This window comes from Oncorhynchus mykiss, chromosome 10 (assembly GCF_057628025.1).
Source record: "Oncorhynchus mykiss isolate SJ-2025 chromosome 10, ASM5762802v1, whole genome shotgun sequence".
NCBI classification, from domain to species: domain Eukaryota; kingdom Metazoa; phylum Chordata; class Actinopteri; order Salmoniformes; family Salmonidae; genus Oncorhynchus; species Oncorhynchus mykiss.
The window spans coordinates 81508412-81528411 of NC_143031.1; the positions used below are offsets into that span (position 1 = coordinate 81508412).

General features: G+C 42.3%; 1 protein-coding gene across 2 annotated transcripts in view; it reads right to left on the reverse strand.

Moving 5' to 3' along the window:
- LOC110514272 (adhesion G protein-coupled receptor L3-like) overlaps positions 1-20000 on the reverse strand; it is a 310536-nt gene that overhangs the window by 154390 nt on the left and 136146 nt on the right. The window contains exons 7-8 of one of the 2 annotated variants that reach the window (XM_090188086.1): positions 11262-11447; positions 9771-10385 (exon numbers count right to left, since the gene is read on the reverse strand). In XM_090188086.1, coding sequence (XP_090044212.1) covers positions 9771-10385; positions 11262-11447 — 801 coding nt within the window. Of the gene's footprint in view, positions 1-9770; positions 10386-11261; positions 11982-20000 lie in introns of those variants that run through there. The other variant, XM_090188085.1, reaches the window with a different exon arrangement.

A 20000-nucleotide genomic window follows, 5' to 3' on the forward strand; every position in this document is an offset into this window, starting at 1 on the left:
CATTTTGAAATGTGTGAGAGAAAAAAGGACTGTGTGTGTGTGTGTGTGTGTGAGTGTGAGTGTGAGTGTGTGTGTGTGTGTGTGTGTGTGTGTGTCGTAATTTATTCAGCGTTAACCCACTAACCACAACCTAGCTATTTCAGAATTGCTGAAACATTGTATCATTTTTGAGAAAACTTTGAGGCTGTTAAAGTCTGTAGAACACACACACACACACACACACACACACATACATACACACACACACACACACACACACACACACACACATACACACACTTTGTAGCGGTGCAGGCTGATCAATAATTTACATATTTCATCTAATACATCAGGCATGCTAACTGTAGGCCTCAATAAAACGAGAGAGAGAGAGAGAGAGAGAGAGAGATCATAGTACAATATAGTATAGTATAGTACAATATTGTAGATTTTGTAAGTGAAGTATAGTACAGTATAGCACAGTATAGTATAGCATATTATGGTACAGTATAGTATGGCAAAGTATAGTGCATTATATTACAGTATAGCACAATATTGTATTATATAGCATGGTATAGCATATAGTATAGTATGGTATAGTATAGGACAGTATAGTATAGCATATTATGGTATAGTATAGTGCGGTATAGTATATCATATTATAGTATGGCACAGTATTGTATTATATAGCATGGTGTAGCATAGTGCAGTGTAGTATAGTATGGCACAGTATTGTATTATATAGTATGGTATAGTATAGGACAGTATAGTATAGCATATTATGGTATAGTATAGGACAGTATAGTATAGTATATTATGGTATAGTATAGTGCGGTATAGAATAGTGCAGTATAGTATATCATATTATAGTATGGCACAGTATTGTATTATATAGTATGGTGTAGCATAGTACAGCATAGTATAGTATAGTATAGTGCAGTATAGTATATCGTATTATAGTATAATATGCTATAGTATAGTATAGTATAGTATATCATAGTATATTATGGTATAGTATAGGACAGTATAGTATAGCATATTATGGTATAGTATAGTGCGGTATAGAATAGTGCAGTATAGTATATCATATTATAGTATGGCACAGTATTGTATTATATAGTATGGTGTAGCATAGTACAGCATAGTATAGTATAGTATAGTGCAGTATAGTATATCGTATTATAGTATAATATGCTATAGTATAGTATAGTATAGTATATCATAGTATATTATGGTATAGTATAGTGTAGTATAGTATGGTATAGTATAGTAATGTGTAGTATAGTATAACATAGCATGGTATAGTATGGTATAGTATATTGTAGTATAGTGTAGTATAGTGTAGTATAGTATATTATGGCATAGTATGGTATAGTATGGTATATTGTAGTATAGTGTAGTATAGTATAGTAATGTATAGTATAGCATAGTATGGTATAGTATATTGTAGTATAGTGTAGTATAGTGTAGTATAGCATATTATGGTATATTATGGTATAGTATGGTATATTGTAGTATAGTATAGTATAGTATATTATAGTATATTATGGTATAGTATAGTGTAGTATGGTATAGTATATTATAGTATAGTATGGTATAGTGTAGTATAGTATAGTTTATTATAGTATATTATGGTATAGTATAGTGTAGTATGGTATAGTATATTATAGTATAGTATGGTATAGTGTAGTATAGTATAGTATATTATAGTATATTATGGTATAGTATAGTGTAGTATGGTATAGTATATTATAGTATAGTATGGTATAGTGTAGTATAGTATAGTATATTATAGTATATTATGGTATAGTATAGTGTAGTATGGTATAGTATATTATAGTATAGTATGGTATAGTGTAGTATAGTATAGTATATTATAGTATATTATGGTATAGTATAGTGTAGTATGGTATAGTATATTATAGTATAGTATGGTATAGTGTAGTATAGTATAGTATATTATAGTATATTATGGTATAGTATAGTGTAGTATGGTATAGTATATTATAGTATAGTATGGTATAGTGTAGTATAGTATAGTTTATTATAGTATATTATGGTATAGTATAGTGTAGTATGGTATAGTATAGTATAGTATAGTATAGTGCAGGTTAGTAATGTGTAGAGAGACAGAGTCAAAAGAAGCACCATAAAGAGGGAAAACAACTGAAACAGGAGAGAGACGGCTCAGCCATCAGAGGAGATGGGAGATCTGCATTTCAATAGACGCCACTGTCTTTGTGCTGCAGGAAGTCTATGAGTTCAGCATTACAAAGGCACAGCGATCTGTTTGGACTGACGATACACAGTTAACCGTGGTTCGTCTAGGAGTGTGTGTGTCTTAAATCATATCCTATTCACTAAATAGGGCATCATTGTAAAGTATAGGCACTATAGAAGTGGGGTTCTGGTTCTGCTTTTCACAACTCTGATGTCTTGTGCCTGGAGATTTTCACTGACCAGGAACAACTCTGGGCCCTAGTTAAACTCTAGACTTATACCTGGTCTGGAACAACTCTGGGCCCTAGTTATTACTCTAGATTTAAAACTGGTCTGGAACAACTCTGGGCCCTAGTTATTACTCTAGATTTAAAACTGGTCCGGAACAACTCTGGGCCCTAGTTATTACTCTAGATTTAAACCTGGTCTGGAACAACTCTGGGCCCTAGTTATTACTCTAGATTTAAACCTGGTCTGGAACAACTCTGGGCCCTAGTTATTACTCTAGATTTAAACCTGGTCTGGAACAACTCTGGGCCCTAGTTATTACTCTAGATTTAAACCTGGTCTGGAACAACTCTGGGCCCTAGTTATTACTCTAGATTTAAACCTGGTCTGGAACAACTCTGGACCCTAGTTATTACTCTAGATTTAAACCTGGTCTGGAACAACTCTGGGCCCTAGTTATTACTCTAGATTTAAACCTGGTCTGGAACAACTCTGGGCCCTAGTTATTACTCTAGATTTAAACCTGGTCTGGAACAACTCTGGGCCCTAGTTATTACTCCAGATTTAAACCTGGTCTGGAACAACTCTGGGCCCTAGTTATTACTCCAGATTTAAACCTGGTCTGGAACAACTCTGGGCCCTAGTTATTACTCCAGACCTTTACCTGGTCAGGTCACATGGTCAAATATTAGTTTTCCATGATGTAGCTTTCACCTAACTACAGTATATAATGTATATCAGAACAGAACAGAGTAGAACAGAACAGAGTAGAACAGAACAGAGTAGAACAGAGCAGAACAGAACAGAACAGAGCAGAACAGAACAGAGTAGAACAGAACAGAACAGAACAGAGTAGAACAGAACAGAACAGAACAGAGCAGAACAGAGCAGAGTAGAACAGAACAGAACAGAGCAGAGCAGAACAGAGTAGAACAGAGCAGAACAGAGTAGAACAGAACAGAGTAGAACAGAACAGAGCAGAACAGAACAGAACAGAGTAGAACAGAACAGAACAGAGCAGAGCAGAACAGAGTAGAACAGAGCAGAACAGAGTAGAACAGAACAGAGTAGAACAGAACAGAGCAGAACAGAACAGAACAGAACAGAGTAGAACAGAACAGAGTAGAACAGAACAGAACAGAACAGAGCAGAGCAGAACAGAACAGAGTAGAACAGAACAGAGCAGAACAGAGTAGAACAGAACAGAGTATAACAGAACAGAGTAGAACAGAGCAGAACAGAGTAGAACAGAACAGAACAGAGTAGAACAGAACAGAGTAGAACAGAACAGAGTAGAACAGAGCAGAACAGAGTAGAACAGAACAGAGTAGAACAGAGCAGAACAGAGTAGAACAGAGCAGAACAGAGTAGAACAGAGCAGAACAGAGTAGAACAGAACAGAGTAGAACATAACAGAGTAGAACAGAACAGAGCAGAGCAGAACAGAACAGAGTAGAACAGAACAGAACAGAGTAGAACAGAACAGAGTAGAACAGAGCAGAACAGAGTAGAACATAAAAGAGCAGAGCAGAACAGAACAGAGTAGAACAGAGCAGAACAGAGCAGAGTAGAACAGAACAGAGCAGAACAGAGTAGAACAGATCAGAGTAGAACAGAACAGAGCGGAACAGAGTAGAACAGAGCAGAACAGAGTAGAACAGAACAGAACAGAGTAGAACAGAGCAGAACAGAGTAGAACAGAGTAGAACAGAACAGAACAGAGTATAACAGAACAGAACAGAGTAGAACAGAGCAGAACAGAGTAGAACAGAACAGAGTAGAACAGAACAGAACAGAGTAGAACAGAACAGAACAGAGTAGAACAGAGTAAAACAGAACAGAGTAGAGCAGAACAGAACAGAACAGAGTAGAACAGAGCAGAACAGAGTAGAACAGAGCAGAACAGAGTAGAACAGAACAGAGTAGAACAGAACAGAGTAGAACAGAGCAGAACAGAGTAGAACAGAACAGAACAGAGTAGAACATAACAGAGTAGAACAGAACAGAGCAGAGCAGAACAGAACAGAGTAGAACAGAGCAGAGCAGAACAGAGCAGAACAGAGTAGAACAGAACAGAGTAGAACAGAACAGAGCAGAACAGAGCAGAGCAGAACAGAACAGAGTAGAACAGAGCAGAACAGAGCAGAACAGAGTAGAACAGAACAGAGTAGAACATAACAGAGCAGAACAGAGCAGAGCAGAACAGAACAGAGTAGAACAGAGCAGAACAGAGTAGAACAGAACAGAGTAGAACAGAACAGAGCAGAACAGAGCAGAGCAGAACAGAACAGAGTAGAACAGAGCAGAACAGAACAGAGTAGAACAGAACAGAGCAGAACAGAGCAGAACAGAACAGAGTAGAACAGAACAGAGTAGAACAGAGCAGAACAGAGTAGAACATAACAGAGTAGAACAGAACAGAGCAGAACAGAGCAGAGCAGAACAGAACAGAGTAGAACAGAGCAGAACAGAGTAGAACAGAGCAGAACAGAGTAGAACAGAGCAGAACAGAGTAGAACATAACAGAGTAGAACAGAACAGAGCAGAACAGAGCAGAGCAGAACAGAACAGAGCAGAACAGAGCAGAACAGAACAGAGTAGAACAGAGCAGAACAGAGTAGAACAGAGCAGAACAGAGTAGAACATAACAGAGTAGAACAGAACAGAGCAGAGCAGAACAGAACAGAGTAGAACAGAACAGAACAGAGTAGAACAGAACAGAGTAGAACAGAGCAGAACAGAGTAGAACATAAAAGAGCAGAGCAGAACAGAACAGAGTAGAACAGAGCAGAACAGAGCAGAGTAGAACAGAACAGAGCAGAACAGAGTAGAACAGATCAGAGTAGAACAGAACAGAGCGGAACAGAGTAGAACAGAGCAGAACAGAGTAGAACAGAACAGAACAGAGTAGAACAGAGCAGAACAGAGTAGAACAGAGTAGAACAGAACAGAACAGAGTATAACAGAACAGAACAGAGTAGAACAGAGCAGAACAGAGTAGAACAGAACAGAGTAGAACAGAACAGAACAGAGTAGAACAGAACAGAACAGAGTAGAACAGAGTAAAACAGAACAGAGTAGAGCAGAACAGAACAGAACAGAGTAGAACAGAGCAGAACAGAGTAGAACAGAGCAGAACAGAGTAGAACAGAACAGAGTAGAACAGAACAGAGTAGAACAGAGCAGAACAGAGTAGAACAGAACAGAACAGAGTAGAACATAACAGAGTAGAACAGAACAGAGCAGAGCAGAACAGAACAGAGTAGAACAGAGCAGAGCAGAACAGAGCAGAACAGAGTAGAACAGAACAGAGTAGAACAGAACAGAGCAGAACAGAGCAGAGCAGAACAGAACAGAGTAGAACAGAGCAGAACAGAGCAGAACAGAGTAGAACAGAACAGAGTAGAACATAACAGAGCAGAACAGAGCAGAGCAGAACAGAACAGAGTAGAACAGAGCAGAACAGAGTAGAACAGAACAGAGTAGAACAGAACAGAGCAGAACAGAGCAGAGCAGAACAGAACAGAGTAGAACAGAGCAGAACAGAACAGAGTAGAACAGAACAGAGCAGAACAGAGCAGAACAGAACAGAGTAGAACAGAACAGAGTAGAACAGAGCAGAACAGAGTAGAACATAACAGAGTAGAACAGAACAGAGCAGAACAGAGCAGAGCAGAACAGAACAGAGTAGAACAGAGCAGAACAGAGTAGAACAGAGCAGAACAGAGTAGAACAGAGCAGAACAGAGTAGAACATAACAGAGTAGAACAGAACAGAGCAGAACAGAGCAGAACAGAACAGAGCAGAACAGAGCAGAACAGAACAGAGTAGAACAGAGCAGAACAGAGTAGAACAGAGCAGAACAGAGTAGAACATAACAGAGTAGAACAGAACAGAGTAGAACAGAACAGAGCAGAACAGAACAGAGCAGAACAGAGCAGAGCAGAACAGAACAGAGTAGAACAGAGCAGAACAGAGTAGAACAGAGCAGAACAGAGTAGAACATAACAGAGTAGAACAGAACAGAGCAGAACAGAGTAGAACAGAACAGAGCGGAACAGAGTAGAACAGAGCAGAACAGAGTAGAACAGAACAGAGTAGAACAGAACAGAACAGAGTAGAACAGAGCAGAACAGAGTAGAACAGAGTAGAACAGAACAGAACAGAGTATAACAGAACAGAACAGAGTAGAACAGAGCAGAACAGAGTAGAACAAAACAGAGTAGAACAGAACAGAACAGAGTAGAACAGAACAGAACAGAGTAGAACAAAGTAAAACAGAACAGAGTAGAACAGAGTAAAGCAGAACAGAACAGAACAGAGTAGAACAGAGCAGAACAGAGTAGAACAGAACAGAACAGAGTAGAACAGAACAGAGTAGAACAGAGTAAAACAGAACAGAGTAGAACAGAGTAGAACAGAACAGAACAGAGTAGAACAGAGCAGAACAGAGTAGAACAGAACAGAACAGAGTAGAACAGAACAGAGTAGAACAGAGTAGAACAGAGCAGAACAGAGTAGAACAGAACAGAGTAGAACAGAACAGAACAGAGTAGAACAGAACAGAACAGATTAGAACAGAACAGAGTAGAACAGAGCAGAACAGAGTAGAACAGAACAGAACAGAGTAGAACAGAACAGAGTAGAACAGAGCAGAACAGAGTAGAACAGAACAGAGTAGAACAGAACAGAACGGAACAGAACAGAGTAGAACAGAGCAGAGCAGAACAGAACAGAACATCCCTCTTTCCCTCCCACCCACCTTCCCTCCCTTCCCTCATCCCTCTTTACCTTGCTCCCCTAACTCCCTTTCTCCACCCCTCCCTCTCCATCCCTCCTTCACCATCACTCCCTCTCCATCCCTCCTTCACCATCACTCTCCATCCCTCCCTCTCCATCCCTCCCTCTCCATCCCTCCCTCTCCAACCCTCCCTCTCCATCCCTCCTTCACCATCACTCTCCAACCCTCCCTCTCCATCCCTCCCTCTCCATCCCTCCTTCACCATAACTCTCCAACTCTCCCTCTCCATCCCACCTTATCCATCTCTCCCCTTCCTCTCCATCCATCCCTCCCTCTCCATCCCTCCCTCTCCATCCCTCCCTCTCCAACCCTCCTTCACCATCACTCTCCAACCCTCCCTCTCCATCCCTCCCTCTCCATCCCTCCTTCACCATCACTCTCCAACTCTCCCTCTCCATCCCACCTTATCCATCTCTCCCCTTCCTCTCCATCCATCCCTGCCTCTCCATCCCTCCCTCTCCATCCCTCCCTCTCCAACCCTCCCTCTCCATCCCTCCCTCTCCATCCCTCCTTCACCATCACTCTCCAACTCTCCCTCTCCATCCCACCTTATCCATCTCTCCCCTTCCTCTCCATCCCTCATTCTCCACCTCTCTCTCCCCTTCCTCTCCACCCCTCCCTCTCCCCCCTCCCTCTCTCCCCTTCCTCTCCATCCCTCATTCTCCACCCCTCTCTCCCCTTCCTCTCCACCGCTCCCTCTCCCCTCCCTCTCTCCCCTTCCTCCAATAATTTCTTGTAGTGTCTCCTAAATGTGTGTAAAAGCATGCATTCATTCGACCATCATTTAATAAAGAGAGGCTGAACCGAGTTGCCGACACCGTGAGAAGGTGTTAGAGTCAATTACACCGGCTAGATAGTGTAGCTTAGACCTCCAGGGATATCCAGAGCAGGGGGTAGGCCTGCTCTTATACCCCAATCTGAGAGTGCCTGTCTCTGGGAAGGAATCACTCAACTCCCTCCCTAAGACTCTCCAGGGCCCTAGTCCATTTAAGAGTAATGTACTCTACTGGGCTAGGTTGGGTGAGGGAGGGAGGGGGAGGGAGAGTGAGAGAGACAGGAGAGAGGGCAAGAGAGAGAGAGAGAGACAGGAGAGAGTGAGAGAGAGCGAGAGAAAGAGGGGAGAGAGAGAGAGAGAGAGATGGAGAGAGACAGGAGAGAGAGTGAGAGAGAGCGAGAGAGAGAGAGAGAGACAGGAGAGAGAGAGAGAGCGAGAGAGAGAGAGAGAGAGAGAGAGAGAGAGGTAAAAAACCCTCCCTCTGAGCTAAAGTCTAGAGACTGTCCATTACACACACCTGTAGAACTATAGTCTAGAGACTGTCCTTTACACACACCCACAGAACTAAAGTAGTCTAGAGACTGTCCATTACACAAACCTACAGAACTAAAGTAGTCTAGAGACTGCCCATTACACACACCTGTAGAACTATAGTCTAGAGACTGTCCATTACACACACCTACAGAACTATAGTAGTCTAGAGACTGTCCTTTACACACACCTACAGAACTAAAGTAGTCTAGAGACTGTCCATTACACAAACCTACAGAACTAAAGTAGTCTAGAGACTGTCCATTACACAAACCTACAGAACTAAAGTAGTCTAGAGACTGTCCATTACACAAACCTACAGAACTAAAGTAGTCTAGAGACTGTCCATTACACAAACCTACAGAACTATAGTAGTCTAGAGACTGTCCTTTACACACACCTACAGAACTATAGTAGTCTAGAGACTGTCCTTTACACACACCTACAGAACTATAGTAGTCTAGAGACTGTCCTTTACACACACCTACAGAACTATAGTAGTCTAGAGACTGTCCTTTACACACACCTACAGAACTATAGTAGTCTAGAGACTGTCCTTTACACACACCTACAGAACTATAGTAGTCTAGAGACTGTCCATTACACACACCTACAGAACTATAGTCTAGAGACTGTCCTTTACACACACCTACAGAACTATAGTAGTCTAGAGACTGTCCTTTACACACACCTACAGAACTAAAGTAGTCTAGAGACTGTCCTTTACACACACCTACAGAACTAAAGTAGTCTAGAGACTGTCCATTACACAAACCTACAGAACTAAAGTAGTCTAGAGACTGTCCATTACACAAACCTACAGAACTATAGTAGTCTAGAGACTGTCCTTTACACACACCTACAGAACTATAGTAGTCTAGAGACTGTCCATTACACACACCTACAGAACTATAGTAGTCTAGAGACTGTCCTTTACACACACCTACAGAACTATAGTCTAGAGACTGCCCATTACACAAACCTACAGAACTAAAGTAGTCTAGAGACTGCCCATTACACAAACCTACAGAACTAAAGTAGTCTAGAGACTGTCCTTTACACACACCTACAGAACTATAGTCTAGAGACTGTCCATTACACAAACCCACAGAACTAAAGAAGTCTCTAGAGAGATTAATATTCCACCTAGCCAGTCAAATCTAGAAAAACCAAGAGTTTTAAGAAAGAAAGAAAGAAAGATAGACAAAGAGAAAAGTAGATAAACATTCCACCTACCCAACCTGTTGTCGTTGTTCCCGAAGTCCAGTAAGTATTTGACTACGTGATAGTTGTTCCAGACGTACAGCAGATTGTCTCTGGGATTGTAGTCCACTGCTGCTATGTACTGGTAAGAGTTAGGGAACAGGATGGACACAAAGGTTTCTTTACTCTGGGCGGTGCTGTACATATAATCTATCTTGTTCCCCGTGGCCTCGTTGTCGTCGTCCTCGTAGACGGTTTTCACCACGTAGAGCACGCCGCACACCATGAAGGCGTTGGAGGCGGTCCGCTTGTCGTAGGTGGTGTCCCAGGACCCCTCGATGCGAAGCGTGTAAGGGTTGAGCTGCGAGACCACGATGCGCCCGTTGTTCGTCTCCGTGGCGTACAAAACCCAGAGGCCCATTTCGTCGACGGCGAGGTCGATGTCCGACTTGCCGCCCCAGCGGTACGGCGACGTGTCGTGGTAGTTGGCGTTGGCGATGATGGCCTCGCCGCTTTTGATCCGCGTGCGGAGGTCGAACTTGACGATGTTGCGCGTCCGCTCCTTGTTGAAGAACAAAGCTCCGTCGTAGACCACGAAGCCCGTCCCGTCGACGCGGTGAGGCAGCTTGTACGTGGTCGTCGGTCGTCCTGTAAACAATTCAAATACATTTTAATTAGAAGCGTTTTGTTCAAAACACCCGAGGGGGAAGTTTACCTCAGACACAGATTAAACCTCGTCCAGAACTCAAAAAAAAACACACAATATTCTCCATTTAAAGAACTTCTTAGGTCGAATCTGTGTCTGGGGAAACTCAGCCATGTCCCCCCTGTGATACAAGTCAGTATCCGACGTCCATCCATGTCTGAGGAAGTCAGGAGACAATGTGGAAACCGGCCACTAGGGGCAACAGTGAGCGCTGTTACCTTCAAGTTAAGTTTTGGTTTTGCTCGGTCGTTATAACGATCTGCCTCTGGTGTAAAAGGATGCAATTTCAAAACGCGGCAATAGAAAATTGTTTTAGAGAATTTTTGTTTTAAGCCCAAACCTTAACCACTTGGAGTTAATAACTTAACTTTAAACAATTTGACATTTGCAACAAGTTTGAAATTTGACGTTTCAGACACATGGATAAACATCTAATATTGACATGACCATTTTTTAAATCTTTATTTAACCTTTATTTAACCAGGCAAGTCAGTTAAGAACAAATTCTTATTTTCAATTACGGCCTAGGAACAGTGGGTTAACTGCCTGTTCAGGGGCAGAACGACAGATTTGTACCTTGTCAGCTCGGGGGTTTGAACTTGCAACCTTCCGGTTACTAGTCCAACACTAACCACTAGGCAACCCTGCCGAGAGCTAGTTAGACCTTTTAAATAAATTCACTTTACATTAGCAAGTTTAATAAAAAATAAAAAATAAAAAAACAGCAATAAAATCCAACATTATAATACAAATAATAATAATAATATCCAACATTATAATAAAAATAAATGTGAAATAATTGTTATTAAAATGCAGACCTGCGATGAAGTCCTCCTTGGAGGAGTACTCTGTGAGAGTGTCCGTGCGGTAGGGAGTCCAGGGCATGTAGTAAATCTTATCAGAGGCCTGGAATGGATCTTTACACCAGGCTCCTGATTGGTGGTCGGACTCAAACAGGTGTTCACTCTGGTACACGCCTCGTAGGATACCTGGACACAGGAACACTGCACAGGACAGAGATACATGTGATGGTTTCAATTCAATCCATTCGCTGAGACGAAGGCTTGTTATCTGTTTACAGGATCATGGTTTTCATTGATGATGCATCTAAAGTGCATGTAGGCTAGTTTACTGCTCATTATTCTCAATGTGTATCTCCATGTATTCTCACTGTGTATTTCCATGTATTCTCAATGTGTATCTCCATGTATTCTCAATGTGTATTTCCATGTATTCTCACTGTGTATTTCCATGTATTCTCACTGTGTATTTTCATGTATTCTCAATGTGTATTTCCATGTATTCTCAATGTGTATTTCCATGTATTCTCAATGTGTATTTCCATGTATTCTCACTGTGTATTTCCATGTATTCTCAATGTGTATTTCCATGTATTCTTAATGTGTATCTCCATGTATTCTCACTGTGTATTTCTATGTATTCTCACTGTGTATTTCTATGTATTCTCAATGTGTATTTCCATGTATTCTCACTGTGTATTTCCATGTATTCTCAATGTGTATTTCCATGTATTCTCACTGTGTATTTCCATGTATTCTCACTGTGTATTTCCATGTATTCTCACTGTGTATTTCTATGTATTCTCAATGTGTATTTCCATGTATTCTCAATGTGTATTTACATGTATTCGCAATGTGTATTTCCATGTATTCTCACTGTGTATTTTCATGTATTCTCAGTGTGTATTTCCATGTATTCTCAATGTGTATTTCCATGTATTCTCACTGTGTATCTGCATGTATTCTCAATGTGTATCTCCATGTATTCTCAATGTGTATTTCCATGTATTCTCACTGTGTATTTCCATGTATTCTCACTGTGTATTTCCATGGATTCTCACTGTGTATTTCTATGTATTCTCAATGTGTATTTCCATGTATTCTCAATGTGTATTTACATGTATTCGCAATGTGTATTTCCATGTATTCTCACTGTGTATTTTCATGTATTCTCAATGTGTATTTCCATGTATTCTCAATGTGTATTTTCATGTATTCTCACTGTGTATTTCCATGTATTCTCACTGTGTATTTCCATGTATTCTCAATGTGTATCTCCATGTATTCTCACTGTGTATCTCCATGTATTCTCACTGTGTATCTCCATGTATTCTCAATGTGTATCTCCATGTATTCTCAATGTGTATTTCCATGTATTCTCAATGTGTATTTACATGTATTCGCAATGTGTATTTCCATGTATTCTCACTGTGTATCTCCATGTATTCTCACTGTGTATTTCCATGTATTCTCACTGTGTATCTCCATGTATTCTCACTGTGTATTTCCATGTAAGTGTTTTCCTCTGAGTTTCAGGTACTTTTAAAAACTGTTTTAACTGTATAATTGTTGTTCCTAAAATAAAATAAATCTGTATGTCAGCCAGCCAGTCAGCCAGCTAGCCAGCCAGCCAGCCAGCCAGCCAGCCAGCCAGCCAGCCAGCCAGCCAGCCAGCCAGCCAGCCAGCCAGCCAGCCAGCCAGCCAGTCAGTCAGCCAGCCAGCCAGTCAGCCAGTCAGCCAGCCAGTCAATCAGCCAGCCAGTCAGCCAGTCAGCCAGCCAGCCAGTCAGCCAGCCAGCCAGTCAGCCAGTCAGCCAGCCAGCCAGTCAGCCAGCCAGCCAGCCAGCCTGCCAGCCAGCCAGCCAGCCTGCCAGCCAGCCAGCCAGCCTGCCAGCCATATCTTCTGAATAGGGCTGTGTATGTGTTGCTGTGAGATAAGAGGAGTCGATAGATTAGTAGCAGGTATTCTGGGCCCGGGAAATCAGCCCAAAATGTATTCTCTGTGCTAACAGTAGCTGGTCTACTACTAGTGTAATATACTGGGTTACTCAGAGGCTTCCTGTGCAGCCATCTCATAACTCCTAACGCCAACTAAACAACTGTACTGTTTACTGTCAATGTGCTAACAGTAGCTGGTCTACTACTAGTGTAATATACTGGGTTACTCAGAGGCTTCCTGTGCAGCCATCTCATAACTCCTAACGCCAACTAAACAACTGTCCTGTTTACTGTCAATGTGCTAACAGTAGCTAGTCTACTACTAGTGTAATATACTGGGTTCCTCAGAGGCTTCCTGTGCAGCCATCTCATAACTCCTAACGCCAACTAAACAACTGTCCTGTTTACTGTCAATGTGGCGTCGTTTTGTATTGAATCTCTATAGACCCGGACTTTTCCTATGGCCATTTTAGGTGTGTCTGTTAACTAAGATATTAATATATATATATTTAATAACACTCAGGGTTGTTATGTGTCTGTTATCTAAGATATTAATATATATATATTTAATAACACTCAGGGTTGTTATGTGTCTGTTATCTAAGATATTAATATATATATATTTAATAACACTCAGGGTTATTATGTGTCTGTTATCTAAGATATTAATATATATATATTTAATAACACCCAGGGTTATTATGTGTCTGTTATCTAAGATATGAATATATATATATTTAATAACACTCAGGGTTATTATGTGTCTGTTATCTAAGATATTAATATATATATATTTAATAACACCCAGGGTTATTATGTGTCTGTTATCTAATATGTTAATATATATATCTTTAATAACACCCAGGGTTATTATGTGTCTGTTATCTAATATATTAATATATATATATTTAATAACACTCAGGGTTATTATGTGTCTGTTATCTAATATATTAATATATATATATTTAATAACACTCAGGGTTATTATGTGTCTGTTATCTAAGATGTTAATAGATATCTCTCAGAGACTCAGGGTTATTTTGTGTCTGTTATCTAAGATATTAATAGATATCTATCAGAGACCCAGGGTTATTATGTGTCTGTTATCTAAGATATTAATAGATATCTATCAGAGACTCAGGGTTATTATGTGTCTGTTATCTAAGATATGAATAGATATCTATCAGATGAGAAGAAACATCAAGTGTTTTCCCTCCTCTGTTCCCATCTGTCTCTCCCTCCCTCCTCTGTTCCCATATGTCTCTCCCTCCCTCCTCTGTTCCCATCTGTCTCTCCCTCCCTCCTCTGTTCCCATCTGTCTCTCCCTCCCTCCTCTGTCCCCATCTGTCTCTCCCTCCCTCCCTCCTCTGTTCCCATCCCTCTCTCCCTCCCTCCTCTGTTCCCATCTGTCTCTCCCTCCCTCCTCTGTTCCCATCTGGCTCTCCCTCCCTCCTCTATTTCCATCTGTCTCTCCCTCCCTCCTCTGTTCCCATCTGTTTCTCCCTCCCTCCTCTGTTCCCATCTGTCTCTCCCTCCCTCCTCTGTTCCCATCTGTCTCTCCCTCCCTCCTCTGTTTCCATCTGTCTCTCCCTCCCTCCTCTGTTCCCATCTGTCTCTGCCTCCCTGCTCTGTTCCCATCTGTCTCTCCCTCCCTGCCTCCTCTGTCCCCATCTGTCTCTCCCTCCCTCCTCTGTTCCCATCTGTCTCTCCCTCCCTCCTCTGTCCCCATCTGTCTCTCCCTCCCTCCCTCCTCTGTTCCCATCCCTCTCTCCCTCCCTCCTCTGTTCCCATCTGTCTCTCCCTCCCTGCTCTGTTCCCATCCCTCTCTCCCTCTCCCTCCCACTGTTCCCAACCCTTCCTGTTTTCTCTGTTGCTATCCCTCCCTTCCTCCCTTTCTCTCTCTCCTCCCTCATCTGTTACCATCCTTCTCTCCTCTCCTCCCTCCTCTCTTACCATCCCTCTCTCTTCTCGCTCCTCCCTCCTCTGAAACCATCCCTCTCTTCTCTCTCCTCCCTCCTCTGATACCATCCCTCTCCGCTCTCCTCTGATACCATCCCTCTCTTCTCTCTCCTCCCTCCTCTGAAACCATCCCTCTCCTCTCTCCTCCCTCCTCTGATACCATCCCTCTCTTCTCTCTCCTTCCTCCTGATACCATCCCTCTCCTTTCTCTCCTCCCTCCTCTGAAACCATCCCTCTCCTCTCTCTCCTCCCTCCTCTGATACCATCCCTCTCCTCTCTCTCCTCTGATACCATCCCTCTCCTCTCTCTTCTCTGATACCATCCCTCTCCTCTCTCTCCTCCCTCCTCTGATACCATCCCTCTCCTCCCTCTCCTCCCTCCTCCTGATACCATCACTCTCTCCTCTCTCCTCCCTCCTCCTGATACCACCCCTCTCCTCTCTCTCCTCCCTCCTCTGATACCATCCCTCTCCTCTCTCTCCTCTCTCTCCTCCCTCCTCCTGATACCATCCCTCTCCTCTCTCTCCTCCCTCCTCCTGATACCATCCCACTCCTCTCTCTCCTCTCTCCTCCTGATACCATCCCACTCCTCTCTCTCCTCTCTCTCCTCCCTCCTCCTGATACCATCCCTCTCCTCTCTCTCCTCCCTCCTCCTGATACCATCCCTCTCCTCTCTCTCCTCTCTCTCCTCCCTCCTCCTGATACCATCCCTCTCCTCTCTCTCCTCCCTCCTCCTGATACCATCCCTCTCCTCTCTCTCCTCCCTCCTCCTGATACCATCCCACTCCCCTCTCTCCTCCCTCCTCCTGATACCATCCCACTCCCCTCTCTCCTCTCTCCTCCTGATACCATACCCTCTCTCCCCTTATCTGTCCTTCTCTCCCTCCTAATTAGTCTCATACCGCTCTCTACTTCTATTTATATTTTTGTCAGAAAACTGCTGAGACACACACACACACACACACACACACACACACACACACACACACACACGCACTACACACACTGCTGAGTGCATTAGTGTCTAACTAACAGTCTTTTATTCCCTGCTGGTTTTATGAGATTGTTCCGGTAATTCCTTTCCCACACCGGCCGTTATTTTACAGAGTCGGAAAACAGGGAACACTGGGATTGTGTTTTATGATTTATGTGTGTGTGGCTCTCTGTGTGTGTGTGTGTGTGTGTGTGTGTGTGTGTGTGTGTGTGGGGGGGGGGGGGGGGTCTGTGTGTGCGTGTGTTGCTCTGTGTGTGTGTGTGGGGGGGGGGGGGGGGTCTGTGTGTGTGTGTGTTGCTCTGTGTGTGTGTGTGTGTGGCTCTGTGTGTGAGTGTGGCTCTGTGTGTGTGGCTCTGTGTGTGTGTGTGTGTGTGTGTGTGTGTGTGTGTGTGTGTGTGTGTGTGTGTGTGAGTGTGTGTGTGCGTGCATGCGTGTGTGTGTGTGTGTGTGTGTGTATGTGTGTGTGTGTGTGTGTGTGTGTGTGTGTGTGTGTGTCTGTGTGTGTGTGTGTGTGTGTGTTTCTTGGGGACTGTCCCAGGAATGTCAAGGAAAAGATGTCCAGATGTGAGCTTTGGTTTTCCCTTTTTCCCACAATGCAATTTTGGCGGGTAGTTCTTTATTATGATTGATTTGGAAACAATGGCCGTTATTGAAATGCAGTATGAGAACTGTAGTTCCTTTAGAGATATGGGCATTGTTGATGTTAGTGTTTGGGTTGTATGGAGAGTTGACAGCAGACCAGAGGGTGTAAAACTACAAAACAGAATTGATGACAGCTAAGCTAACAACCACAAATAACTGATGATTTTCTGCTTCATTAAGAAAAGCTAAATGTCCCTTTTTCTCATCTCCACTGAGGAACTCTGGAGCTCCGTCAGAGTGACCATCGGGTTCTTGGTCCATTTTCTCATCTCCACAGAGGAACTCTGGAGCTCCGTCAGAGTGACCATCGGGTTCTTGGTCACCTCCCCTGACCAAGGCTCTTCTCCCCCGATTGGTCAGTTTGGCCGGGCGGCCAGCTCTAGGAAGATTCTCGTGGTTCCAAATGTCTTACATTTCAGAATGATGAGAGGCCACTGTGTTTTTGGGGACCTTCAATGCTGTAGACATGTTTTTGCTACCATTCCCCAGATCTGTGCCTCGACACAATCCTGTCTCGGAGCTCTACAGATAATTATTTCGACCTCACGGCTTGGTTTTTGCTCTGACATGCACTGTCAACTGTGGGACCTTATATAGACAGGTGTGTGCCTTTCCAAATCATGTCCAATCAATTGAATTTACCACAAGTTGACTCCAATCAAGTTGTAGAAACATCTCAAGGATGATTCATGGAAACACGATGCACCTGAGGATCAATTTAGAGTCTCATAGCAAAGGGTCTGAGTACTTCATAAGGGTCTGAGTACTTCATAAGGGTCTGAGTACTTCATAAGGGTCTGAATACTTCATAAGGGTCGGAATACTTCATAAGGGTCTGAATACTTTATAAGGGTCTGAATACTTCATAAGGGTCAGAATACTTTATAAGGGTCTGAATACTTCATAAGGGTCTGAGTACTTCATAAGGGTCTGAATACTTCATAAGGGTCTGAGTACTTCATAAGGGTCAGAGTACTTCATAAGGGTCCGAGTACTTCATAAGGGTCAGAGTACTTCATAAGGGTCTGAGTACTTCATAAGGGTCAGAGTACTTCATAAGGGTCTGAATACTTCATAAGGGTCCGAGTACTTCATAAGGGTCCGAGTACTTCATAAGGGTCAGAGTACTTCATAAGGGTCTGAGTACTTCATAAGAGTCAGAGTACTTCATAAGGGTCTGAATACTTCATAAGGGTCAGAATACTTCATAAGGGTTCGAGTACTTCATAAGGGTCTGAATACTTCATAAGGGTCTGAGTACTTCATAAGGGTCTGAGTACTTCATAAGGGTCTGAATACTTCATAAGGGTCTGAGTACTTCATAAGGGTCTGAATACTTCATAAGGGTCTGAGTACTTCATAAGGGTCTGAGTACTTCATAAGGGTCGGAGTACTTCATAAGGGTCTGAATACTTCATAAGGGTCAGAGTAATTCATAAGGGTCTGAGTACTTCATAAGGGTCTGAATACTTCATAAGGGTCTGAGTACTTCATAAGGGTCTGAATACTTCATAAGGGTCTGAAAACTTCATAAGGGTCTGAGTACTTCATAAGGGTCTGAGTACTTCATAAGGGTCTGAATACTTCATAAGGGTCTGAATACTTCATAAGGGTCTGAGTACTTCATAAGGGTCTGAATACTTCATAAGGGTCTGAATACTTCACAAGGGTCTGAATACTTCATAAGGGTCTGAATACTTCATAAGGGTCTGAGTACTTCATCAGGGTCTGAGTACTTCATAAGGGTCTGAATACTTCATAAGGGTCTGAGTACTTCATAAGGGTCTGAATACTTCATAAGGGTCTGAATACTTCATAAGGGTCTGAATACTTCATAAGGGTCTGAGTACTTCATAAGGGTCTGAGTACTTCATAAGGGTCTGAATACTTCATAAGGGTCTGAGTACTTCATAAGGGTCTGAATACTTCATAAGGGTCTGAGTACTTCATAAGGGTCTGAATACTTCATAAGGGTCTGAATACTTCATAAGGGTCTGAGTACTTCATAAGGGTCTGAGTACTTCATAAGGGTCTGAGTACTTCATAAGGGTCTGAATACTTCATAAGGGTCTGAGTACTTCATAAGGGTCTGAGTACTTCATAAGGGTCTGAATACTTCATAAGGGTCTGAATACTTCATAAGGGTCTGAGTACTTCATAAGGGTCTGAGTACTTCATAAGGGTCTGAGTACTTCATAAGGGTCTGAGTACTTCATAAGGGTCTGAGTACTTCATAAGGGTCTGAGTACTTCATAAGGGTCTGAATACTTCATAAGGGTCTGAATACTTCATAAGGGTCTGAGTACTTCATAAGGGTCTGAGTACTTCATAAGGGTCTGAGTACTTCATAAGGGTCTGAGTACTTCATAAGGGTCGGAGTACTTCATAAGGGTCTGAGTACTTCATAAGGGTCTGAGTACTTCATAAGGGTCGGAGTACTTCATAAGGGTCTGAATACTTCATAAGGGTCGGAGTACTTCATAAGGGTCTGAATACTTCATAAGGGTCGGAGTACTTCATAAGGGTCTGAATACTTCATAAGGGTCTGAATACTTCATAAGGGTCTGAATACTTCATAAGGGTCTGAGTACTTCATAAGGGTCTGAGTACTTCATAAGGGTCTGAGTACTTCATAAGGGTCTGAATACTTCATAAGGGTCTGAGTACTTCATAAGGGTCTGAGTACTTCATAAGGGTCTGAGTACTTCATAAGGGTCTGAGTACTTCATAAGGGTCTGAATACTTCATAAGGGTCTGAATACTTCATAAGGGTCTGAATACTTCATAAGGGTCTGAGTACTCATGTAAATAAGGTACTTCTGTTTTTTATTTTTAATACATTTTCTAAAATGTCTACAAACCTGTTTTTGCTTTGACATTATGGAGAATAGTGTGTAGATTGAGGAGGAAGAAAATGCATATAATCCATTTTAGAACAAGTCTGTAACGTAACAAAATGTGGAAAACGTCCAGGGGTCTGAATACTTTCCGAATGAACTGTATACTGTTTTATATGAATTGCAATTTACTGCAACTTTAAAATACAGTATGTTATGTTGTGTTGCATTCAAAACAATAGCAGGCATAACAAAACAATAACAGGCCTAACAAAACAATAACAGGCATAACAAAACAATAGCAGGCATAACAAAACAATAGCAGGCATAACAAAACAATAGCAGGCATAACAAAACAATAGCAGGCATAACAAAACAATAACAGGCA